Consider the following 26,980-nt stretch of genomic DNA (forward strand, 5'->3'; position numbering starts at 1 on the left):
CAACTGATTCTTGTCATATTTTATTACCATTTTCGAAACTATAGCGAATAAACTGATAATGTGAGAAATGTTGAAGAAATTTGGGTTTGATTGTATAATATAATACTGTATATATAATTAGTGTTCAAAGGTGTCTAAATATTTTAGGGCCTCTATTTATCGTATATTGTGTACAGATTGAAGTATATTCATACTGAATATTTTTTTTGCATGCTATTGCATTAAAAATAGGCAGTATTTTCAGTTAGCTGTAATATTCCAGATTTCCATTTATGTTATATTATACACTGTTTACACTATTTATATACACAGTATACAAATATTAGTGGACAATATTACTGTAGTGTTAGTGCCAGTTTGTGTGGTCTTGTGCGTTATCTGTGGTAATCAATGCCTGAGGAAATAGATATTTAAAAATGCTTTTTTAATGCTTGCTCAATGGAAAGAGAAAGCGATACCAAAAACTGTGATATTGAATCCTGCAATGAATGAAATGCAGATTGTGTTTATGGACAATTGTTTATAAAAGAACCCTATTATTCACCATTAACAATGATTGATGAGCTGATATACGTGTTACACAACACAACCACACAAGATTTGCATTGTGTACATGAGAAGGTGGAGGATATTCAAATGCATAAAGGTTTGAAAGAACAAATAACCACACTGTACTAGTGATCTTATATAAACAATAATCTCCATATTCTCAGACCCAGAATAATGCATGCAAAAGCTGATCATGCATTTAGAAAAATGTAGAAATTTCCATGACTTTTAAGTTTTAAATGACTCTTCCAGGCATTTTGATAATTCCTGGTTGTTCATGACTGTGGAAACCTATGAAAGCGTTCTGTGACAATTGCAAGATATAAAGTCAGAATTGCGAGATATAAAGTCAGAATTGCGAGATATAAAGTCAGAATTGCAAGATATAAAGTCAGAATTGCGAGATGTAAAGTCAGAATTGCGAGATATAAAGTCAGAATTGCGAGATATAAAGTAAGAATTGTGAGATATAAAGTAAGAGTTGCGAGATATAAAGTCAGAATTGTGAGATATAAAGTCAGAATTGTGAGATATAAAGTCAGAATTGCGAGATGTAAAGTCAGAATTGCGAGATGTAAAGTCAGAATTGCGAGATGTAAAGTCAGAATTGCGAGATATAAAGTCAGAATTGCGAGATGTAAAGTCAGAATTGCGAGATGTAAAGTCAGAATTGAGAGATATAAAGTCAAAATTGCGAGATATAAAGTCAGAATTGCGAGATATAAAGTAAGAATTGCGAGATATAAAGTAAGAGTTGCGAGATATAAAGTCAGAATTGCGAGATATAAAGTCAGAATTGCGAGATATAAAGTAAGAATTGCGAGATATAAAGTAAGAATTGCGAGATATAAAGTAAGAATTGCGAGATATAAAGTCAGAATTGCGAGATATAAAGTAAGAATTGTGAGATATAAAGTAAGAATTGCGAGATATAAAGTAAGAATTGTGAGATATAAAGTCAGAATTGCGAGATGTAAAGTCAGAATTGCGAGATATAAAGTCAGAATTGTGAGATATAAAGTAAGAATTGCGAGATATAAAGTCAGAATTGCGAGATATAAAGTCAGAATTGCGAGATATAAAGTAAGAATTGTGAGATATAAAGTAAGAGTTGCGAGATATAAAGTCAGAATTGCGAGATGTAAAGTCAGAATTGCGAGATATAAAGTCAGAATTGTGAGATATAAAGTCAGAATTGTGAGTTATAAAGTCAGAATTGCGAGATATAAAGTCAGAATTGCGAGATATAAAGTCAGAATTGTGAGATATAAAGTCAGAATTGCGAGATATAAAGTCAGAATTGCGAGATATAAAGTCAGAATTGCGAGATATAAAGTCAGAATTGCGAGATATAAAGTCAGAATTGCGAGATGTAAAGTCAGAATTGCGAGATATAAAGTCAGAATTGCGAGATATAAAGTCAGAATTGCGAGATATAAAGTCAGAATTGCGAGACACAAAGTCAGAATTGCGAGATATAAAGTCAGAATTGCGAGATGTAAAGTCAGAATTGCGAGATGTGAAGTCAGAATTGCGAGATATAAAGTCAGAATTGCGAGATATAAAGTCAGAATTGCGAGATATAAAGTCAGAATTGCGAAACACAAAGTCAGAATTGCGAGATATAAAGTCAGAATTGCGAGATATAAAGTCAGATTTGCGAGACACAAAGTCAGAATTGCGAGATATAAAGTCAGAATTGCGAGATATAAAGTCAGAATTGCGAGATGTAAAGTCAGAATTGTGAGATATAAAGTCAGAATTGCGAGACACAAAGTCAGAATTGCGAGATATAAAGTCAGAATTGCGAGATGTAAAGTCAGAAATGCGAAATGTAAAGTCAGAATTGCAAGATGTGAAGTCAGAATTGCGAGATATAAAGTCAGAATTGCGAGATATAAAGTCAGAATTGCCTGATAGTCACAATTGTGTGTTATAAAGTCACAACTGTTATATATAGTCACATTTATGTTATAAAGTCAGAATTGTTATAAAGTCAGAATTGTGTTATATAAAGTCGCAATTCCGACTTATAAAGTCAGAATTGTGAGATATAGTCACAATTGTTAGATATAAAGTCAGAATTGTTATAAAGTCAGAATTGTGAGATATAGTCACAATTGTTAGATATAAAGTCAGAATTGGGTTATATAAAGTCAGAATTGTGAGATATAGTCACAATTGTTAGATATAAAGTCAGAATTGTTATAAAGTCAGAATTGCGAGATATAAAGTCAGAAATGCGAGATATAGTCACAATTGTGAGTTATAAAGTCAGAATTGTGTTATAAAGTCAGAGTTGTGTTATAAAGTCAGAATTATGTTATATAAAGTCGCAATTGCGAGTAATAAAGTCAGAATTGCCTGATAGTCACAATTGTGTGTTATAAAGTCACAACTGTTATATATAGTCAGAATTGGGTTATATAAAGTCAGAATTGTGAGATATAGTCACAATTGTTAGATATAAAGTCAGAATTGTTATAAAGTCAGAATTGTGAGATATAGTCACAATTGTTAGATATAAAGTCAGAATTGTGTTATAAAGTCAGAAATGCGAGATATAGTCACAATTGTGAGTTATAAAGTCAGAATTGTGTTATAAAGTCAGAGTTGTGTTATAAAGTCAGAATTATGTTATATAAAGTCGCAATTGCGAGTAATAAAGTCAGAATTGCCTGATAGTCACAATTGTGTGTTATAAAGTCACAACTGTTATATATAGTCAGAATTGGGTTATATAAAGTCAGAATTGCGAGTTATAAAGTCAGAATTGCCTGATATAGTCACAATTGTGAGTTATAAAGTCACAACTGTTATATATAGTCACAATTGGGAGTTATAAAGTCAGAATTGAGTGATATAAAGTCAAAATTGTGTTATATATAGTCACAATTGACTATATATAACACAATATAGTGAAAAAAAACCTTCACAGCACGACTTTAACATAGAAGGATGTCCTGTTACTTTATCCGCTACAGTAAAAGACCTGGGTGTTATACTAGACCCCAACCTGTCTTTTGAAAAGCATATTTCATATGTTACAAAAACAGCCTTTTTCCACCTTAGAAACATTGCTAAGCTACGTAATATGCTATCAGTCTCTGATGCAGAAAAGTTAGTTCATGCATTCATGACCTCGAGACTAGATTACTGTAATGCTTTATTAGCTGGTTGTCCTGCATCCTCAATAAACAAGCTACAGTTAGTGCAAAATGCAGCCGCTAGAGTTCTTACTAGATCAAGAAAATATGATCATATAACACCGATTTTATCATCACTTCATTGGTTACCTATAAAGTTCCGTATTAAATACAAGGTATTGCTTTTGACTTATAAAGCTCTAAATGGTTTAGCTCCAGTCTATTTAACGGATCTTCTATCGCCTTACAATCCATCGCGCTCTTTAAGATCACTAGATTCAAGGCTTCTGGTCATTCCTAGGATATCTAAGTCCACTAAAGGAGGCAGAGCATTTTCACATTTAGCTCCGAAGCTCTGGAATAGCCTTCCTGATATTGTTCGTAGCTCAGACTCTCTCTCCCAGTTTAAAACTAGACTGAAGACGAATCTATTTAGCCAGGCATTCATATAAATTTTTTATCTTACAGTTATTGTAAATTCGGCCTCTAGTTCATAAACGCCAGAGGAGAACTGGCCCCCGACTGAGCCTGGGTTCTCCCAAGGTTTTTTTTTCTCCATTGGGTCATCTGATGGGGTTTTAGGACACCATTAGGTCACTGGATGGAGTTTTTCGGTTCCTTGCCACTGTTGCCTTTGGCTTGCTCAGTTGGGGATATTCAAATTAATTAACCAATCATACCATTGATTAGCTCTACCAAACTAGGATGTCTTTTTTTCCAGTAATAAACAAACATTAAGTTGTTTTGATTGATACTGGGAAGCAGCTTTGATACAATCTGTATTGTGAAAAGCGCTATATAAATATATTTGACTTGACTTGACTTGACAATTGTGAGTTATAAAGTCAGAATTGCGAGATATAAAGTCAGAATTGCGAGATATAAAGTCAGAATTGCGAGTTGTAAAGTCAGAATTGTGTTATTAAGTTACAATTGCGTAATATAAAGTCACAATTGCGAGTTATAAAGTCAGAATTGTGTTATAGTCGCAATTGCGAGATATAAAGTCAGAATTGCGAGATATAAAGTCAGAATTGCGAGATATAAAGTCAGAATTGCGAGATATAAAGTCAGAATTGCGAGATGTAAAGTCAGAATTGCGAGATATAAAGTCAGAATTGCGAGATATAAAGTCAGAATTGCGAGATATAAAGTCAGAATTGCGAGACACAAAGTCAGAATTGCGAGATATAAAGTCAGAATTGCGAGATGTAAAGTCAGAATTGCGAGATGTGAAGTCAGAATTGCGAGATATAAAGTCAGAATTGCGAGATATAAAGTCAGAATTGCGAGATATAAAGTCAGAATTGCGAAACACAAAGTCAGAATTGCGAGATATAAAGTCAGAATTGCGAGATATAAAGTCAGATTTGCGAGACACAAAGTCAGAATTGCGAGATATAAAGTCAGAATTGCGAGATATAAAGTCAGAATTGCGAGATATAAAGTCAGAATTGCGAGATGTAAAGTCAGAATTGTGAGATATAAAGTCAGAATTGCGAGACACAAAGTCAGAATTGCGAGATATAAAGTCAGAATTGCGAGATGTAAAGTCAGAAATGCGAAATGTAAAGTCAGAATTGCAAGATGTGAAGTCAGAATTGCGAGATATAAAGTCAGAATTGCGAGATATAAAGTCAGAATTGCCTGATAGTCACAATTGTGTGTTATAAAGTCACAACTGTTATATATAGTCACATTTATGTTATAAAGTCAGAATTGTTATAAAGTCAGAATTGTGTTATATAAAGTCGCAATTCCGACTTATAAAGTCAGAATTGTGAGATATAGTCACAATTGTTAGATATAAAGTCAGAATTGTTATAAAGTCAGAATTGTGAGATATAGTCACAATTGTTAGATATAAAGTCAGAATTGGGTTATATAAAGTCAGAATTGTGAGATATAGTCACAATTGTTAGATATAAAGTCAGAATTGTTATAAAGTCAGAATTGCGAGATATAAAGTCAGAAATGCGAGATATAGTCACAATTGTGAGTTATAAAGTCAGAATTGTGTTATAAAGTCAGAGTTGTGTTATAAAGTCAGAATTATGTTATATAAAGTCGCAATTGCGAGTAATAAAGTCAGAATTGCCTGATAGTCACAATTGTGTGTTATAAAGTCACAACTGTTATATATAGTCAGAATTGGGTTATATAAAGTCAGAATTGTGAGATATAGTCACAATTGTTAGATATAAAGTCAGAATTGTTATAAAGTCAGAATTGTGAGATATAGTCACAATTGTTAGATATAAAGTCAGAATTGTGTTATAAAGTCAGAAATGCGAGATATAGTCACAATTGTGAGTTATAAAGTCAGAATTGTGTTATAAAGTCAGAGTTGTGTTATAAAGTCAGAATTATGTTATATAAAGTCGCAATTGCGAGTAATAAAGTCAGAATTGCCTGATAGTCACAATTGTGTGTTATAAAGTCACAACTGTTATATATAGTCAGAATTGGGTTATATAAAGTCAGAATTGCGAGTTATAAAGTCAGAATTGCCTGATATAGTCACAATTGTGAGTTATAAAGTCACAACTGTTATATATAGTCACAATTGGGAGTTATAAAGTCAGAATTGAGTGATATAAAGTCAAAATTGTGTTATATATAGTCACAATTGACTATATATAACACAATATAGTGAAAAAAAACCTTCACAGCACGACTTTAACATAGAAGGATGTCCTGTTACTTTATCCGCTACAGTAAAAGACCTGGGTGTTATACTAGACCCCAACCTGTCTTTTGAAAAGCATATTTCATATGTTACAAAAACAGCCTTTTTCCACCTTAGAAACATTGCTAAGCTACGTAATATGCTATCAGTCTCTGATGCAGAAAAGTTAGTTCATGCATTCATGACCTCGAGACTAGATTACTGTAATGCTTTATTAGCTGGTTGTCCTGCATCCTCAATAAACAAGCTACAGTTAGTGCAAAATGCAGCCGCTAGAGTTCTTACTAGATCAAGAAAATATGATCATATAACACCGATTTTATCATCACTTCATTGGTTACCTATAAAGTTCCGTATTAAATACAAGGTATTGCTTTTGACTTATAAAGCTCTAAATGGTTTAGCTCCAGTCTATTTAACGGATCTTCTATCGCCTTACAATCCATCGCGCTCTTTAAGATCACTAGATTCAAGGCTTCTGGTCATTCCTAGGATATCTAAGTCCACTAAAGGAGGCAGAGCATTTTCACATTTAGCTCCGAAGCTCTGGAATAGCCTTCCTGATATTGTTCGTAGCTCAGACTCTCTCTCCCAGTTTAAAACTAGACTGAAGACGAATCTATTTAGCCAGGCATTCATATAAATTTTTTATCTTACAGTTATTGTAAATTCGGCCTCTAGTTCATAAACGCCAGAGGAGAACTGGCCCCCGACTGAGCCTGGGTTCTCCCAAGGTTTTTTTTTCTCCATTGGGTCATCTGATGGGGTTTTAGGACACCATTAGGTCACTGGATGGAGTTTTTCGGTTCCTTGCCACTGTTGCCTTTGGCTTGCTCAGTTGGGGATATTCAAATTAATTAACCAATCATACCATTGATTAGCTCTACCAAACTAGGATGTCTTTTTTTCCAGTAATAAACAAACATTAAGTTGTTTTGATTGATACTGGGAAGCAGCTTTGATACAATCTGTATTGTGAAAAGCGCTATATAAATATATTTGACTTGACTTGACTTGACAATTGTGAGTTATAAAGTCAGAATTGCGAGATATAAAGTCAGAATTGCGAGATATAAAGTCAGAATTGCGAGTTGTAAAGTCAGAATTGTGTTATTAAGTTACAATTGCGTAATATAAAGTCACAATTGCGAGTTATAAAGTCAGAATTGTGTTATAGTCGCAATTGCGAGATATAAAGTCAGAATTGCGAGATGTAAAGTCAGAATTGTGAGATATAAAGTCAGAATTGCGAGATATAAAGTCAGAATTGCCAGATGTGAAGTCAGAATTGCGAGATATGAAGTCAGAATTGCGAGATATAAAGTCAGAATTGCGAGATATAAAGTCAGAATTGCGAGATATAAAGTCAGAATTGCCTGATAGTCACAATTGTGTGTCATAAAGTCACAACTGTTATATATAGTCACAATTGTGTTATAAAGTCAGAATTGTTATAAAGTCAGAATTGTGTTATATAAAGTCGCAATTCCGACTTATAAAGTCAGAATTGTGAGATATAGTCACAACTGTTAGATATAAAGTCAGAATTGTGTTATAAAGTCAGAATTGCGAGATATAGTCACAATTGTGAGTTATAAAGTCAGAATTGTGTTATAAAGTCAGAGTTGTGTTATAAAGTCAGAATTATGTTATATAAAGTCGCAATTGCGAGTAATAAAGTCAGAATTGCCTGATAGTCACATTGTGTGTTATAAAGTCACAACTGTTATATATAGTCAGAATTTGGTTATATAAAGTCAGAATTGCGAGTTATAAAGTCAGAATTGCCTGATATAGTCACAATTGTGAATTATAAAGTCACAACTGTTATATATAGTCACAATTGTGAGTTATAAAGTCAGAATTGAGTGATATAAAGTCAAAATTGTGTTATATATAGTCACAATTGTGAGTTATAAAGTCAGAATTGGTGTTCAGGGACAGGCATTAAGCTGGTTTAGATCGTACTTATCAGACCGTTATCATTTTGTCTGTTTAAATGGGGAAAAATCAAAGATAATGTCAGTAGACTATGGAGTGCCGCAAGGATCGGTGTTAGGCCCTCTGCTATTCTCAATATACATGCTGCCACTTGGTAATATTATAAGAAAACATGGAATTCATTTCCACTGTTATGCTGATGACACTCAATTATATATCTCATCACGACCAGATGAAAACACTAACTTATCTAAATTGACAGAGTGTCTAAATGATATAAAATGCTGGATGACGTGTAATTTCCTGCTACTAAATTCAGATAAAACGGAGGTATTACTTATTGGTCCAAAAAACTACCCACAAAATCCCTTACAATACAACTTTAATTTAGAAGGATGTCCTGTTACTTTATCCACTACAGTAAAAGACCTGGGTGTTATACTAGACCGCAACTTGACTTTCGAAAATCATATTTCATATATTACAAGAACAGCCTTTTTCCACCTTAGAAACATTGCTAAGCTACGTAACATGCTATCTGTTTCTGATGCAGAAAAGTTAGTTCATGCATTCATGACCTCGAGACTAGATTACTGTAATGCTTTATTAGCTGGCTGTCCTGCATCCTCAATCAACAAGCTACAGTTAGTGCAAAATGCAGCCGCTAGAGTTCTTACTAGGTCAAGAAAATATGATCATATAACACCTATTTTATCATCTCTACACTGGTTACCTATCAAATTCCGTATCAATTACAAAGTATTCCTACTGACCTATAAAGCCCTAAATGGTTTAGCTCCTGTGTATTTAACGGACCTTCTATCGCCCTACAATCCATCGCGCTCTTTAAGATCACTAAATTCGAGGCTTCTGGTCATTCCTAGGATATCTAAGTCCACTAAAGGAGGGAGGGCGTTCTCACATTTAGCTCCTAAACTCTGGAATAGCCTTCCTGATATTGTTCGAGACTCAGACTCGCTTTCCCAGTTTAAAACTAGATTAAAGAAGCATCTCTTTAACCAAGCATTCACTTAATGCTTAACCTTTAATACTACTGCTGAATCAGTTCGAATGCATTAACATTATGAACAGCAGCTATGCTAATTATTTCCCATCTGCCTTTCTGCTGTTATCTCGGGACGCTAGTCCCGAGGTAAATAGCGTTCGTCAGCTCCAGTTTGTATCCAGCCTCTCACGGAGACTTCAGATGCCCCAACGCCTGTGAAGAGACAACTCGACGCCTGTGAAGAGACGACTCGACGCCTGTGAAGAGACGACTCGACGCCTGTGAAGAGATGACTCGACGCCTGTGAAGAGACGACTCAAAGCCGGCGATATGTTATGCCATAAATTAATACATGATTAACTAACTGTATTTTTCTATGTACATTTCTGAAATGCACTTTCTGTAAAGCTGCTTTGAGACAATGTGTATTGTGAAAAGCGCTATACAAATAAATTTGAATTGAATTGAATTGAATTGCGAGATATAAAGTCAGAATTGCGAGTTGTAAAGTCAGAATTGTGTTATTAAGTTACAATTGCGTAATATAAAGTCACAATTGCGAGTTATAAAGTCAGAATTGTGTTATAGTCGCAATTGCGAGATATAAAGTCAGAATTGCGAGATATAAAGTCAGAATTGCGAGATATAAAGTCAGAATTGCGAGATATAAAGTCAGAATTGCGAGATATAAAGTCAGAATTGCGAGATATAAAGTCACAATTGCGAGTTATAAAGTCAGAATTGTGTTATAGTCGCAATTGCGAGATATAAAGTCAGAATTGCGAGATATAAAGTCAGAATTGTGAGATATAAAGTCAGAATTGTGAGATATAAAGTCAGAATTGCGAGATATAAAGTCAGAATTGCGAGTTATAAAGTCAGAATTGCGAGTTATAAAGTCAGAATTGCGAGATATAAAGTCAGAATTGTGTTATAAAGTCAGAATTGCGAGTTATAAAGTCAGAATTGTGTGTTTTAGTCACAATTGAATGATATAAAGTCAGTTAATGAGTGTCTTGAAGGGTCACGGAAGACATAATTGCTACAGAAGTTATTTTGTGTCCGCCCAGATTGACTGATTATCACCAGAGCAACAGGGTATTTCCATGCATTCAGTTCATTTATCTGTCATTTATCTGACCTGATTAAATCTGTGAAAATGTAATATATAAATGTGCAAAATATTTAGTTCAGTTTTCTACTCATTGTATCATTTCTACTCATTGTATTGTTTTATTTGTTTATTTATTTTAATCAAATGATTTAGAGTAGATCATGTGTATTCATTAATTTTTAATATTTTTATTTTAATGCATTTATTTATTTACTTAGTTTAAGTACATTTTTTACTATTTATTTGAATCAAATTTTATTTATTTATTTAGTTTGATCTAATTTATTTACAAAAATCAAGTTATTTATTTATATATTTTAATTAAATGTTTTTATTTATGTGGCTGCTTATTGTTTTATTGGAATCAAATATTATTTAATTTATTTATTTTAATCAAATTTGTTAATTATATTTATTTATTTTTATTTAAATAAAATTGTACGGTTTTATTTTAACCTATTTTATTTTGATTTAATTTATTTGTATTTATGTAGTTATTTAAATCAAATTTTATTTGTTTTGATAATTTTTATTTATTTATTTGAATGAAACTAATTAAATGTAACAAATTTTCACAGTCAGTTTTGCTCATATTTACCCATATTTGTGGAGCCACTGTATAGAGTTTTGTGCTTCTAATTCTGCATGTTAATTTAATCTACTTTGACTCGCCAAGACTTGTATTTTTAAACAAAATATTTATTTATTTTCTTTTCAATCAACAGTTTTTTTCATTGCTCAGACATATAACAATAATTAACGCACCTAATTTGACAAAAACAACACAATCTTAATAATTGTTTTGGAATAATTAATGATTATAGTACATTAATCGAAATTAAAAAGATAAATCCATTTATGCAATTCAATGCTTCAGTTTCATATAATTGGCACAATATAAAATACAAAAGAAATTTGTAGGCATCAACATTCTCAGATTTGCACAATATTTCTCATGTTTCACTTCTATAATATAAAAATCAGCGTCTGCCTCCTCCCTCCTGTGAAAGAAAGACAAATAAATATGAGAAATCAATACATAAAATATTGTATGATAGTCAAAATTATGAGATAAAAAGTCAAAATTATGGCATAAATCATAGTGAAATGTTATAATTATGACATGTCCAGTCATAATCATGATAGTTTAAATTGATAAAAAACATGACATACTAAGTAATAATGACGAAAGAGATATTTATGACATAGCAAGTCGTTATTATAATAAAGTCGAAATTATGAGATAAAAATTTGAAATAATGAAATGCTAAGTCATAATGGCGTAAGCGATAATTATGACATACCAATTCATAACTATGTTTAGGGCAACAAAAAAAAAGCATTATAAAATATCAATAAACTAGTCGACTGGCGTTCATGGCCATTATGAACAGTGGAAAAAAGATGCATGAAGATTTGCAGACGAGCTTCAGGTTATTTAAAATTGATGATAAACTAAATCAAGTTTTTAAAATAAATGTTTGCAAAATCTCTACAACAAATTTTTTGTTTACCTTAAATACAAAAAAACTAAATGTTAAATGATTAAAAAGGGTTTTGTCAAGGGATTGAACTAAATATCTTTCAGGGATACAGGATTTGATTGACACGTTGATGGATTTAAAAAGTGATAAAAACGACTTCTCCCAGTTTGAGCGAGTAAATAACTTTTAATAACTCTTTTTACTCTGTTCCACATTCAGTACTTGGAGTTTGCTGACTAAATCTGCTGAAAGGACAGACATGTTACGACACATCTTGTTCAAAGCTAAGTTTAGCATGGAGCCACAGAGGAGGAACTCATGCTAGTCAAGAGCAGATGCACAACACATGCTTTCCAGACTAACATCAACTTATACTCTCCTCCAGCCACAATAAAACACACGTGTTATATAAGAACACAATGCACATTACATAACGCACAATACAGAATGCACAGAGTGAAATGCACAAGTCCACTATCTCAGGACTTCCTCTACACGTGTGTAAAACTCAACTTCCTGTTGATGTAAAAGCAAGACTTCCCAAACACTGAGCCGGATGCAAGCCCAGCGCTTCGGGATAAAAATAATAATATCCCACACAGCTGCGTATGACTGCGTATGGAGGGTATATAACAGTAAGAGAAGCTGCAGGACAAATACATATATTAGCTACGTCTATGAATACAGATATTTTATACTGAGAGAATATATGTAACGTTTTTCTTTTTATGTCATAATTACATGATAAAAAGTAAGAATTATGCCATGAAAAGTCGTATGATAGTCGAAATTATGAGATAAAAAGTTGAAATTATGACATGTCATAATTACGACATACCAAGACATAATTATGATAAACTTGAAATTATGAGATAAAAAGTCGAAATGATGGCATAAATCATAATTACGACATATACCAAGATGTAATTATGATAAACTTGAAATTATGAGATAAAAAGTCGAAATGATGGCATAAATCATAATTACGACATATACCAAGACGTAATTATGATAAACTTGAAATTATGAGATAAAAAGTCGAAATGATGGCATAAATCATAATTACGACATATACCATGACATAATTATGATAAACTTGAAATTATGAGATAAAAAGTCGAAATGATGGCATAAATCATAATTACGACATATACCAAGATGTAATTATGATAAACTTGAAATTATGAGATAAAAAGTCGAAATGATGGCATAAATCATAATTACGACATATACCAAGATGTAATTATGATAAACTTGAAATTATGAGATAAAAAGTCGGAATGATGACTTAAGTCATAATTACAACATATACCAAGATGTAATTATGATAAACTTGAAATTATGAGATAAAAAGTCGGAATGATGACTTAAGTCATAATTACGACATATACCAAGACGTAATTATGATAAACTTGAAATTATGAGATAAAAAGTGGAAATGATGGCATAAATCATAATTACGACATATACCAAGACGTAATTATGATAAACTTGAAATTATGAGATAAAAAGTCTAAATGATGGCATAAATCATAATTACGACATATACCAAGACGTAATTATGATAAACTTGAAATTATGAGATAAAAAGTCGAAATGATGGCATAAATCATAATTACGACATATACCAAGATGTAATTATGATAAACTTGAAATTATGAGATAAAAAGTCGAAATGATGACTTAAGTCATAATTACGACATACCAAGACGTAATTATGATAAACTTGAAATTATGAGATAAAAAGTCGAGATTATGACATAAGTCATAATTACGACATACCAAGACATAATTATGATAAACTTGAAATTATGAGATAAAAAGTCGAAATTATGACAAAAGTCATAATTACGACATACCAAGACATAATTATGATAAACTTGAAATTATGAGATAAAAAGTCGAAATGATGGCATAAATCATAATTACGACATATACCAAGACATAATTATGATAAACTTGAAATTATGAGATAAAAAGTCGTAATTATGATAAAGTCGAAATTATGAGATAAAAAGTAAAAATTATGACATATTACTAAGCCATAATTATGACATGCTAAGTCATAATGACATAAGTCTTAATAATGAGATAAAAAGACAAAATTATGACATACCCTACTTAGTCATAATTATGAGATTAATTATGACTAAATTATGAGATTAAGTGATAATTATGACATACTAAATCATAATTATGAGATAAAAAAAGTCGAAATTATGACATTCTACGTCATAATGACAGAAGTGATAATTATGACATACCAAGTCATAATTATGATAAAGTTGAAATTATGAGATAAAAAGTCAAAATTATAAGATAAAAATTTGAAATTGACATACTAAGTCATAACGACGTAAGCGATGATTGACATACTAAATCGTAATTATGAGACAAAAAGTCAAAATGATTAGATAAATAGTCAAAATTATGACATACTACGTCATAATGACATAAGCGATAGTTATGACATACTACCAAGTCGTAATTATGAGTTAAAAAGTAAAAATAATGTCATACTAAGTCATAATTATTAGCCGTGTATAGTATATAGAACCTTTTTGTATAAAGCGTCTTTAAAATTGATTTAGAAGCCTAGAGTTCTTTACAGAACTTAATCTTTTCTATTGAATCATATCAATCTCCCGCCCGTTGTGTCCCTGTGGGATATGAATCTGCAGGTGTTTGTCGTCTACCTTCATTATCACTTAATGACGTAAGTGATTATATGACATACCAAGTCGTAATTATGCTAAAAGTGGAAATTATGAGATATGAAGACATAATTATGACCATAATAAGTCATAAATATGATAAAGTCGAAATTATGAGATAAAATTTTGAAATTATGAGATAAAATTTTGAAATTAACGTACTAAGTCATAATGACGTAAACGATAATTATGACATACTAAATCGTAATTATGACAAAGTCGAAATTATGAGATAAAAATTTTGAAATTATGGCATTCTACGTCATAAAGACATTAGTGATAATTATGACATACCAAGTCATAATTATGAGATAAAAAGTCAAAATGATGTCATACTAAGTCATAATTATAAGCTATCTATAGTATATAGAACCTTTTTGGTATAAAGCGTCTTTAAAATTGATTTAGAAGCCTAGAGTTCTGTACAGAACTTAATCTTTTCTATTGAATCATATCAATCTCTCGCCCTGTTGATGTGAATCTGCAGGTGTTTGTGGTCTACCTCGAGTCTAAAGAAGTGAATTATGAGGTTAAGTTATGAAATTAATCTTGAGTACATTATGAAAGTGAATAGCAGACACAGCAATGCCAGTATAATCCATTAAAAATGCCAATATCCATTAAAAATGAAAGTAAAATGCAATAATTTAAGACATTTCTCCTTTTTGGCATAAAGCGTCTTTAAAATTGAGTCAGAACCCATCGATTGCTCATCTTTTCTCTTGAATCATATCAACCTCCCGCCCGTTGTGTCCCTGTGTTGATGTGAATCTGCAGGTGTTCGTGGTCTACCTGAGGTCTACAGGAGTGTGCAGGAACGAGGTTCTCTGAACGGGTTACTGGCCGCCGGTACTCCCACCAGTAGCGAATCTTTACTGGCGTTCTGGAGGCAAAACTGCTGAAGATCTGCAGCCGCCTGAGAAACCTGCATCACAAACACACACAGATACACACTTACAGTAGAAATCATCATAATAACCCATGTGGGATGCAGGCTGGGTCGTGTCTTCATTGACGTTGTCATGCTTTGGTAAATGTTAAAGTCCCCCTGTGGTGAAACTCAAGTGTTTAATGTTGTTTATATGTCTATGTGGTGTTTTTAATATGCTCCCTGCAAAAAATGCTAATAATCGAATTATTTAACTATTATCTGACTATTATAGATATTATGACTATTTTTTTTAAAAAAAGCTAAATTATCTATCTGTAAATGGGGTAAGAAAAATAATCATATTTGTTCAATTTTTACCCCATTGGCAGAAAATTGTGCTTTTTTTAAGCTACAACTCACTTAATTTTGATTTATTTACCCAGAAAACAAGACGTAATATCTTATGGCATTTTACTACTTTAGTAAATGCATCTTGATTTAAGAATTGTTAGATATTTGGACTGGAAACAAGATAAAAACACTAAGTAAGAAAAGCATTTTTTGCAGTGCTTTAAGACAAACCATGTGTAAATTCATAAGTCGACAGCATTGCTGAGTATTTTCTCTTTAAAACTGCAGTGAACCAAAGACAGTCTCAAAAACGCCCGTTTCCTGTGTCACAAACATGTGACCAATCCCGTCACATGTGGGCGGGGCTTTTCTCCACTGACTTTCCATGATGTTCAAATGTTTCTTATGTTTGACTCAGAGATGGTGAACGGGAACATGGTTTGTGTAACATTAGCAACACATTACTAATTTGCATATTCATGAAGCCTCGTATACTAAATGAAGCAAGAGTGTAGAGTTACAGTAAAGCTATTTTGAAAAAACGTGTAATTTTGATTATTAAAGATGAGTTTTAAGGGTTAAATTATTAACTGCAGGGGGACTTTAATTATGAAATTATTTGGAATTATGAGATAAAAACTTGACATAATGACATAATAAGGTATAATTATGAGGTCAAAATTTGAAATTGAGATAAAAGTCAAAAATATGACATACTAAGTCATAATGGCATAAGAAGTCATAATTATGAGATTAAAAATTTGAAATTGGGATGAAAAGTCAAAAATACGACATAATTCATAATTATCACATACTAAGTCATAGTTATGAGATAAAAAGTCAAAATTATGTCATAGTCAAATTTATGAGATAAAAAAGTCTTAAAGGTTGTCAAGCCTATTTATTTTACCATCCTAAATCTGCATTTGTCGCATTATTAACATTATAACGGTTAGTTGCATTTGATTAATGTGCATTTGACAATAATATTTGCTATTTGTGCCTGTGATCCATCAGAACAGACATGTTGTTTGGAGGATGAATGATAACATCTCAATGATGAATCAACATCTCAGAATAAAAAGGTCTCAATGAAGTCATTCTACAGCTTTTCTTGTCTTCCTCTATATTTCCTCTATTGCAGAAAATGTGGAAAAAACATTTCATTTGTCAAACAATGACCACTATTACTGTTCAATTATTAGTTTATGTCTGTTTGTTTTTTTTACAGTTTGTATTATTTTTAGGGATACAAAAATAAATTGGTTACCATATTTTTATCTACCATAGCTATCTTTTGTCATATTGTCATGAAATTATCACATCTACACAATTCTGCTTGTTTTGAATACTAAGGAAAACATTGTAACAATATTCTATTATTAATACGTTACTAGACAAACAAACACCATTGAGAGCAGCAGTGTAGGCTAATAATGTGGTTATTCATCTCATATGCTGCCATTATAAACAAACATACATACTAGAGACAACATTTCATTTAAAATACTGTTTTATGTGATATAAACTAGAATTTGTTATGAAGCCGTGTCGTATAACGTTACTATAACGATACACTTTAAATTGAAGAGATGTTCAGTTAACGTTACTTACTTTGATTCTTTCCACGCTGGCTTCAAGTTTGAGCTGCTCAACAGTCCGTCTCATGGTTGTGAGGGTTGAGTTTGAAGACATGATTATGATTATGATTCCTATCAGGACAGATGAAGGGAAATGTGTGTCTGGTGAGTGTGAGATGTTTCATGTGATGCGTGTTTGAGTGAAGCAGAACGACAGTTTATTTCCAGTCAGAGAGCGCAGAGTGGGCGTGGCTAATGACGTAGCTCTGGGCGTGCTTACGGGCGTATTATGTGGGCGGGGCTTTGAGCGCGTCCTGAGCGGTGTTTATTTGCCACAAAATAATAATTTCAGATAATTTTAGAAAACGCACTGGCCATAAATATATCTTACCAGCCCTACCATATATTTTGCATGCCAACAAAAAAAAGAATCATGCTTAGCCATTGACAATTCCAAAACATAGTTACTTATGACATAAGAAGTCGAAATTAAGACATTAAAAAAGTCATTAAATCAATAATTTGATTAAAAAGTCGAAGTTTTGACGAAGTTATAATATATTATTTATATATAAATATAAAGTCATAATTTCGACTAGTTTCGAAGATGTAGATAGATAGATAGATAGATAGATAGATAGATAGATAGATAGATAGATAGATAGATAGATAGATAGATAGATAGATAGATAGATAGATAGATAGATAGATAGATAGATAGATAGATTAAAAATTTAAATGGACAGTCTAAATTATAACAGCCAAAATAATGAGTTTAAAAAGTCGAAATTGAGATAAAGTCCAAATTATGACTCAGAATCTCATAATTACAATTTACCAAAGCATGGTTTTTGGACATCAATTCATGGCTAACCTGTCAATATAAATATACAATATTCTAAATATAAATATAATATAGAAATATTATATATATATGAAATATGATATATTATAATACTAAATCATTTTTTCATGATGAAGACCTTTATTATGAATTTATTTCCGGTTAGGTTATCATCACAGTAGCTGGATTCACACTAACTGCTCTCTCGTGCTCCCTCTTCCTTATTCTGTCCACCAATGTTGTGATCGATTCGTGTCCATCATCATCATCATCAGTCATTACATTTATCGATCAAGGTAAAGTGTTTGCAATCGTTGTGATTATTTCGCACAAAGATATGCGGCGTGACGTCATAACGCACACGTGTTGTGTGTGTACAAAACGTCGTGCTTTCTTTGACGTAACGAGTTGGCAACGGAACCAGCGTCCATGGAAACAGGCTTATAATCGATTTATAAATGCTTCTGAAAATTAATCTCTTGATTTTCCAGTACACAGATTGATGGAACTGATTCCTGTTCTCGAGCCGGAGGAGAAGCCTCGGGACAGACAGTGGTATCAGCTTGTTTCTCTGTGTTATATATGCAGTGTTGTGTGTAACGCATTACAAGTAACTTGAGTTACGTGATCAGATTACTTTTTCAAGTAACTAGCAAAGTAACGCATTACTTTTAAAATTTACAACAAAATATCTGAGTTACTTTTTCTAATATGTAACGCAAGTTACTTTGTTTTCCCATTTATTGACTGACAGCTCTCCTGTCCTCATGTTGAGACAAATCAGAAGTGCAGAGGTGTGTGTGTGAACATGATGGTTATTGTAGTTCTAGACTAAATATCAGCGTGCATTTACTCATCTCACTTGCACAAAAAAAAAATCTATATTCCTCAAAATGAATAAAATCAGTGAAATGCAGAATCAGAATACTATGCAAATCTCCAATAACTAAATATGTTACATAAAACATACATTTTTATGAATGGTCACTTTATTGGTCACTTTATTGACCAATGTACTTGCTGCAATGACTCAGTTAAACCATAGGCAAAAATGACTATAGTTTTTGTTTTTTATTGGTAAAGTAAGTGTTTATATTTTTCTCCTGCATCTTATTCTTCCGTTATCCAGAAAAGGTTTGTTTATGTGGCGCCCTATACTGTACACGTGTAGATTTGAGGCTTATTATTTCACTTTTGGTCTGAAAGGGTCTTTACATTTGCCCAAAAATATACGTTTTGTGATAAAAAAAACAAGCCCAGCCCAGGTTGGGAAAAAAAGTAACGCATAACTTAACGCATTACTTTAAAAAAAAACAAAAAAAAACTAAGTAACGCAATTAGTTACTTTTTAAGGGAGTAACACAATATTGTTATGCACTACTTTTCTAAAAAAGTAACTAAGTAATTAGTTACTATGCAATATTACTATCAATAAGCAATTAGTTACTTTTTAAGGGAGTAACGCAACATTGTAAGGCACTACTTTTCTAAAAAAGTAACTAAGTAATTAGTTACTATGTTAATTACTATCAATAAGCAATTAGTTACTTTTTAAGGGACTAACACAATATTGTTATGCACTACTTTTCTAAAAAAGTAACTAAGTAATTAGTTACTATGTTAATTACTATCAATAAGCAATTAGTTACTTTTTAAGGGAGTAACACTATTGTTATGCACTACTTTTCTAAAAAAGTAACTAATTAGTTACTATGTTAATTACTATCAATAAGCAATTAGTTACTTTTTAAGGGAGTAACACAATATTGTTATCCACTACTTTTCTAAAAAAGTAACTAAGTAATTAGTTACTATGTTAATTACTATCAATAAGCAATTAGTTACTTTTTAAGGGAGTAACACAACATTGTTATGCACTACTTTTCTAAAAAAGTAACTAAGTAATTAGTTACTATGTTAACTACTATCAATAAGCAATTAGTTACTTTTTAAGGGAGTAACACAACATTGTAAGGCACTACTTTTCTAAAAAAGTAACTAAGTAATTAGTTACTATGTTAATTACTATCAATAAGCAATTAGTTACTTTTTAAGGGAGTAGCACAACATTGTTATGCACTACTTTTCTAAAAAAGTAACTAAGTAATTAGTTACTATGCAATATTACTATCAATAAGCAATTAGTTACTTTTTAAGGGAGTAACACAATATTGTTATGCACTACTTTTCTAAAAAAGTAACTAAGTAATTAGTTACTATGCAATATTACTATCAATAAGCAATTAGTTACTTTTTAAGGGAGTAACGCAACATTGTAATGCACTACTTTTCTAAAAAAGTAACTAAGTAATTAGTTACTATGCAATATTACTATCAATAAGCAATTAGTTACTTTTTAAGGGAGTAACGCAACATTGTAATGCACTACTTTTCTAAAAAAGTAACTAATTAGTTACTATGTTAATTACTATCAATAAGCAATTAGTTACTTTTTAAGGGAGTAACACAACATTGTAAGGCACTACTTTTCTAAAAAAGTAACTAAGTAATTAGTTACTATGTTAATTACTATCAATAAGCAATTAGTTACTTTTTAAGGGAGTAACACAATATTGTTATGCACTACTTTTCTAAAAAAGTAACTAAGTAATTAGTTACTATGTTAATTACTATCAATAAGCAATTAGTTACTTTTTAAGGGAGTAACACAACATTGTATGGCACTACTTTTCTAAAAAAGTAACTAAGTAATTAGTTACTATGTTAATTACTATCAATAAGCAATTAGTTACTTTTTAAGGGAGTAACACAACATTGTAAGGCACTACTTTTCTAAAAAAGTAACTAAGTAATTAGTTACTATGTTAATTACTATCAATAAGCAATTAGTTACTTTTTAAGGGAGTAACACAATATTGTTATGCACTACTTTTCTAAAAAAGTAACTAATTAGTTACTATGTTAATTACTATCAATAAGCAATTAGTTACTTTTTAAGGGAGTAACACAACATTGTAAGGCACTACTTTTCTAAAAAAGTAACTAAGTAATTAGTTACCATGTTAATTACTATCAATAAGCAATTAGTTACTTTTTAAGGGAGTAACACAATATTGTTATGCACTACTTTTCTAAAAAAGTAACTAAGTAATTAGTTACTATGTTAATTACTATCAATAAGCAATTAGTTACTTTTTAAGGGAGTAACACAACATTGTAAGGCACTACTTTTCTAAAAAAGTAACTAAGTAATTAGTTACTATGTTAATTACTATCAATAAGCAATTAGTTACTTTTTAAGGGAGTAACACAACATTGTAAGGCACTACTTTTCTAAAAAAGTAACTAAGTAATTAGTTACTATGTTAATTACTATCAATAAGCAATTAGTTACTTTTTAAGGGAGTAACACAATATTGTTATGCACTACTTTTCTAAAAAAGTAACTAATTAGTTACTATGTTAATTACTATCAATAAGCAATTAGTTACTTTTTAAGGGAGTAACACAATATTGTTATGCACTACTTTTCTAAAAAAGTAACTAAGTAATTAGTTACTATGTTAACTACTATCAATAATCAATTAGTTAATTTTTAAGGGAGTAACACAATATTATAATGCACTACTTTTCAAAGTAACTTTCCACAACACTGGTTATAAGTGTTTCTCTCGCAGTGCATCGGTTCTAACGTGTGTGTGTGTCTCGCACTTAACAGTGTTGGAAATTTCATTTATTATATTAGTTTATGTTTTGTTTTTTTACAATTATTATTATTTTTAGGGATGCAAAACTAAACTGGTGCCTATATTAGTATCTGCCATAGCTATCTTTTGTCATATTGGCATGAAATTATCACATCTACACAGTTCTGCTTGTTTTGAATGCTTACGAAAAACTTTGTAACAACATCTATTATTAATACTGTGTGTGTATAATTAAACACGTGTGTGTCTAGGTATGTGGTGTCGGGCTCAGGTGCTGCTCCAGGTGTTTCTGTGGGTCACACCTGTGTGTTTCTGCCCTGCGCTGATGGAGGCAAGGGGAGGATTGTAGTCGTCGGTGGAGCCAATCCCGACGGGAGCTTCTCTGATTCCTACATGATGAATCTAGGTAATAATAATGGGGTTACAGTCACGTGACCAGGGTATGAACCCGTTACAGTCTTAATAAATAAATAAATAAATTCATAATCAAAATAAATAAATTAAACAAATAAAAAGTAGATTAAATTATTTAAAAAAATATATTCAAAAAAAAATATATATATATAAAAATATTAAATTAAAAAAATATATAAAAAAATGTTAAAAGAAATAAAGAAATTAGATTAGAATAGATAACTAAAAACAAATAAATAAATAAAAAGGAGGATAAAATAAATAAATCCAGGTAATAATGGGGTCACAGTCAAGTGACCAGGGTATGAACTGGTTACAGTCTTTAAAAAAAAGTCATTAATAATCAAAATAAATAAATTAAACAAATAAAAAGCAGGTTCAATTATTTAAAAAAATATTAAAATAAAGAAAGAAATTAGATTAGAATAGATTACTACAAACAAACAAATAAATAAAAAGGTGGATTAAATAAATAAATCTAGATAATAATGGGGTCACAGTCACATGATCAGGGTATGAACTGGTTACAGTCTTAAAGGGACAGTTCACCCAGAAATTAAAATTCTGTCAACATTTACTCACCATTCCAAACCTGTGTGAGTTTCTTTCTTCTGTTGAACATTAAAAAAGATATATTGAAGAATGTTGGTAACCAAACAGTGGATGGACCCCATTGAAAATACTATGGAAGTCAATGGGGTGACAAATGTTCTTCAAAAATCTTCTTTTGTGTTCAACAGAAGAAAGAAACTAATACAGGTTTGGAACAACTTGAGGGCGAGTGACTGTCCCTTTAACGCAGAGAATCTGTGAGATGTTGTATAGTCACGTTATTTGTTTTGCAGATACTCATGAATGGGAGGTTCCAGAATGGGCGGGTTTGCAGGCGCGTTACGAACACTGTAGCTTCGTCCCCGAGATCGAGCCGAGGAGTGTGTGGGTGTTCGCCGGAGCCCAGAAGAGCGGAAACCGCAACTGTGTTCAAGTGCTGCGCGCATCAGGTGCATAAACACACACATATTAACCTTGTGCATTCATACTGTACCAGTCTCACGTTTGGAATAATAAAGATTTGTTAATGTGTTTGTTAGAGTCTCTTCTGCTCCAGTCTTTTTTGCATGTTCTTAGCATGTTTTAGCACGTTAATAGCTTGTAGCTATTAGCTATTCACTGCTAACATGTGTAGCATGTTGGAAGTCCTGTTTCCTAACTTGAATCAAAATAGTCAAACCCCCACGTTTATACGATGTTCTAGCAATACCCTAGCAACCACCCAGAACACCCTAGCAACTGCCTAGCAACACCATAGCAACAATCCTGAACACCCTAATAACTGCGTAGCAACCAGGCAGAATACCTTATCAACCACATAGCAACCACCTAGAACAACCTAGTAACCGCCTAGCAATGCCTTAACAACCCCCCAGGATACCCTAGAAATCGCATAGCAACACCCTAGCAACCACCAAGATAAACCTAGCAACACCCTAACAATCACCTATGATACCCTAGCAACCACCTTGCAACACCATAGCAACCATCCATAACACAATTGCAACCATCCAGAACACCTTAACAACCGCCTATCAACACCATAGCAACCACCCAGGATACCCTAGCAACCGAGTGCCGAGTTTTGCCACGGCAAACTACACTCACATTTTGTTCAGGAAATGTACATGACAGCTATTTTAAATTGTAATATTATTTCACTGTTTTTATTGTATGTTTGATCAAATAAACGCAGTCTTGGTCTTTCAAAATCATTGAATGATCGTAATCATTCCAGAGGGTTTGTGGGAGACGGTGTCGGTGAAAGGAGATCCTCCCTCAATCAGGACGTACCACACAAACTCAGCCTGCGTTGGGAACAGACTCTACGTGTTTTCGGGAGGCGACGCCGGAGCAGATCCAGTCGCTGATACACACGTACACGTCTTTGATTCAGGTCTGACAAACACAAACACAAACACAAGAGCTTAAAGGGTTAAAGGGAAATGAAGCGTGATGGTGTATCTACAGTCACTGCGACCTGGACGCAGCCGGAGAGCGACGGGACTCCTCCTACGCCGCGGCACGGTCACACGATCACAGCCGTGGGGTCCGACGTCTACATCCACGGAGGAATGTCTGGAGAGACGCTTCACAACGACATGTTCCTGCTGGACACGGGTGGGTCGTTAGATCCACTGCTGGTGCTTGACTGATGTTTTCCCGCCAAACTCCGTTTTTTTTAGTTATTTTCAAGTTGTTTTAGTACATCAAGTTACATTAAATTAAAATGAAAAACTAGCACTTTTAAAGCCTTGCAACTAACTTAGGACATGCTAGCAACGTGTTAAATCATGCTAGCAAAATGCTAAAACATACTAACAATGTGTTAAATCATGCTAGCAACGTGTTAAATCATGCTAGCAACATGTTAAAACATTCTAGCAATGTGCTAAATCATGCTAATTCATGTTAAAACACAGTAATTCATTGTAGCAAAGTTAATATATGTTAGCACGTTAAAACATGCTAAATCATGCCAGCAACGTGCTAAATCATGCTAGCAACATGTTAAAACTAGCAGCGTGTTAAACATGCTAATTCATATTAGCAACATGTTCATTTATGCTAACAACATGTAAAAACATGTTAGAAAGATGCTAGCAACATGCTTTTTCATGTTAAATCATAAGTTAAGACATGTTAGAAACATGTTAAATCATCCTAGCAACATGATAATTCAGGCTAAAACATGGGAATTCAAGTTAACATGTTAGCAACATGTTAATTCCTTTTAGCAACGCTTTAAAAAATGCTAGCAAAGTGCTAAATCATGCTAGCAACATGCTAATTCGTTTTAACAATGTGTTAAAAACATGCTGATTCATGCATGTAAATTAAATAACATGCTAAATATATAACAATATGCTAAAACATGTCACTTCCTAGAAGATGATGTCTTGCCCTTGGTTTCCTCAAAATACTGAAAGGACAGGAAAACCTAGTAGTCACATTTATTTAAATGAAAAGGCTCAACTCTCCTCATACTCATTGCTGTATTTTATTTATTTTTTTCTCTCATGGCTGTATAGAAACTATGAAATGGGAGAAAGTGAAAGCGAAAGGCGAGATCCCGCCGGGAGTGGCAGCGCATTCTTCTGTAAGCTTTGGGAAAAACATCTTCATCTTTGGAGGAATGACATCGGAAGGAGCCACAAACTCCATGTATAAGTTTCAGTGCGGTACGAACTTATGATAATATCTCAAATAGTATTCAGCCTTTTGAATATTCAATACAGGTCATTCTAAATAAAAAAGCAACCGTGTTATTTTAGTGTCGGAGTTTTTAATAATATTTTAAATCAGTTCTTTATTTATATTATAATTATATAATATTAAAAATATATATTTTGAAAAATATATTATAATAATATTTTTATATATATTTAATTTTACTTTTAGTTGAAGTTTTAGTCCTTTTTTAAGTTGGTTTAGTACATTGTTAAATTAGGTGAAAATAAAAAATATTTCAGTGGCAACTAGCTGAAATAAAAGAAGTTTTTTTATATTTTATTTTATTTTACTTTTATTTCAAGTAACGAAAATGTTTATTTATGTTTTTAATTCCAGTTAACTTTAATAACCCTGCGTCAAAGTGAATAATTCTGGCCCAAAATCTCAAATCATTTTTTTACATTTTTATTTATTTTCAATATTTTCAATTTTCATTTTCTTATATCGAATGTTTCCTTGGGCAACTAGCTAAACATTTATTTTGTATTTTTTTATATATTTTTTTATTTCAGTTTATGTTTATTTCAAGTAATGAATTTTATGGCTTTAGTAAACAATAATAACCCTGTTGCAAAAAGAATAATTGTGGGCAAAATATCAAAAAATTATTATTATAGCCTAATAATAATATCAAAGCATATAAAGCAACATCTCTTTGCTGGACACTATTTGAAGATAGTTGAAGATTTAGTCATTTTGTTGTGCATTATTATCAGCATGCTAGCAATGTGCTAAATCATGTTAGCAACATGCTAATTATGCTAACAAGATGTTAAATAATTCTAACAACATGTTAAATCATGCTAGCAACATTTTAGATCATGCTAACGTTAATCATGCTAACAACATGTTAAATCATGCTAATATGTTAAATCATGCTAGCAATGTTAGATTGTGCCATCAACATATTAAATTGTGCTATCAATATGCTAATTATGCCAACAACATGCTAACAATGTGTTAAATTTATTTAACAATGTGTTAAATCATGCTAGCAACAAGTTAATCATGTTAACAAATCTTGTAAGCAATGTGATAAATCGTGCTATCAACATGCTATGTTAACAACATGTTAATCATGCTAGCAACATGCTAGCAATGTGTTAAATTTTGTTAGCAACATTTTAAATCATGCTACCAATATGTTAAATCATGTTAACAACATGCTAAATTTTGTTAGCAACATGCTAATCATGTTAAAAACGTGCCAGAAAACATTTTAATGCTAGCAACATGCTAAGTCATGATTGAAGAATGCTGACAATGTGGTAAATCATGTTAACAAGATGATAAATCATCTAATGTGTTAATTCATGCTAGCATC

At 32.0% G+C, this 26,980-nt stretch overlaps 2 protein-coding genes across 3 annotated transcripts in view; one reads left to right on the forward strand and one right to left on the reverse strand.

Moving 5' to 3' along the window:
• Positions 1–11,128: 11,128 nt before the first annotated feature.
• Positions 11,129–17,672, reverse strand: gng10 (guanine nucleotide binding protein (G protein), gamma 10). The gene is made up of 3 exons (XM_077223411.1): positions 17,480–17,672; positions 15,436–15,568; positions 11,129–11,446 (listed from the first exon to the last, which is right to left on the reverse strand). The coding sequence occupies exons 1-2, from the start codon at positions 17,558–17,560 to the stop codon at positions 15,443–15,445; spliced, it is 207 nt and encodes a 68-aa protein (XP_077079526.1). The 5' UTR covers positions 17,561–17,672; the 3' UTR covers positions 11,129–11,446; positions 15,436–15,442.
• A 787-nt stretch (positions 17,673–18,459) lies between these two features.
• rabepk (Rab9 effector protein with kelch motifs) overlaps positions 18,460–26,980 on the forward strand; it is a 10,542-nt gene continuing 2,021 nt past the window's right edge. The window contains exons 1-7 of one of the 2 annotated variants that reach the window (XM_077222818.1): positions 18,460–18,585; positions 18,781–18,844; positions 22,209–22,363; positions 23,217–23,372; positions 24,161–24,319; positions 24,394–24,543; positions 25,455–25,604. In XM_077222818.1, the coding sequence (XP_077078933.1) occupies positions 18,792–18,844; positions 22,209–22,363; positions 23,217–23,372; positions 24,161–24,319; positions 24,394–24,543; positions 25,455–25,604 (823 nt within the window). In that variant the 5' untranslated portion in view covers positions 18,460–18,585; positions 18,781–18,791. Of the gene's footprint in view, positions 18,586–18,780; positions 18,845–18,932; positions 19,084–22,208; positions 22,364–23,216; positions 23,373–24,160; positions 24,320–24,393; positions 24,544–25,454; positions 25,605–26,980 lie in introns of those variants that run through there. The other variant, XM_077222827.1, reaches the window with a different exon arrangement.

The sequence above is a fragment of the Siphateles boraxobius genome, unplaced genomic scaffold (genome assembly GCF_051911475.1).
Source record: "Siphateles boraxobius isolate OS27281-9 unplaced genomic scaffold, OSU_SipBor_1 120, whole genome shotgun sequence".
Lineage (NCBI taxonomy): Eukaryota > Metazoa > Chordata > Actinopteri > Cypriniformes > Leuciscidae > Siphateles > Siphateles boraxobius.

Coding starts and splice junctions, on each gene's coding strand:
- gng10 (XM_077223411.1), bottom strand. CDS start 17,560: ATGTCTTCAAACTCAACCCTCACAACCATGAGACGGACTGTTGAGCAG. Junction 15,569..17,479: donor CCAGCGTGGAAAGAATCAAA/GTAAGTAACGTT, acceptor TTTGTGATGCAG/GTTTCTCAGGCGGCTGCAGA.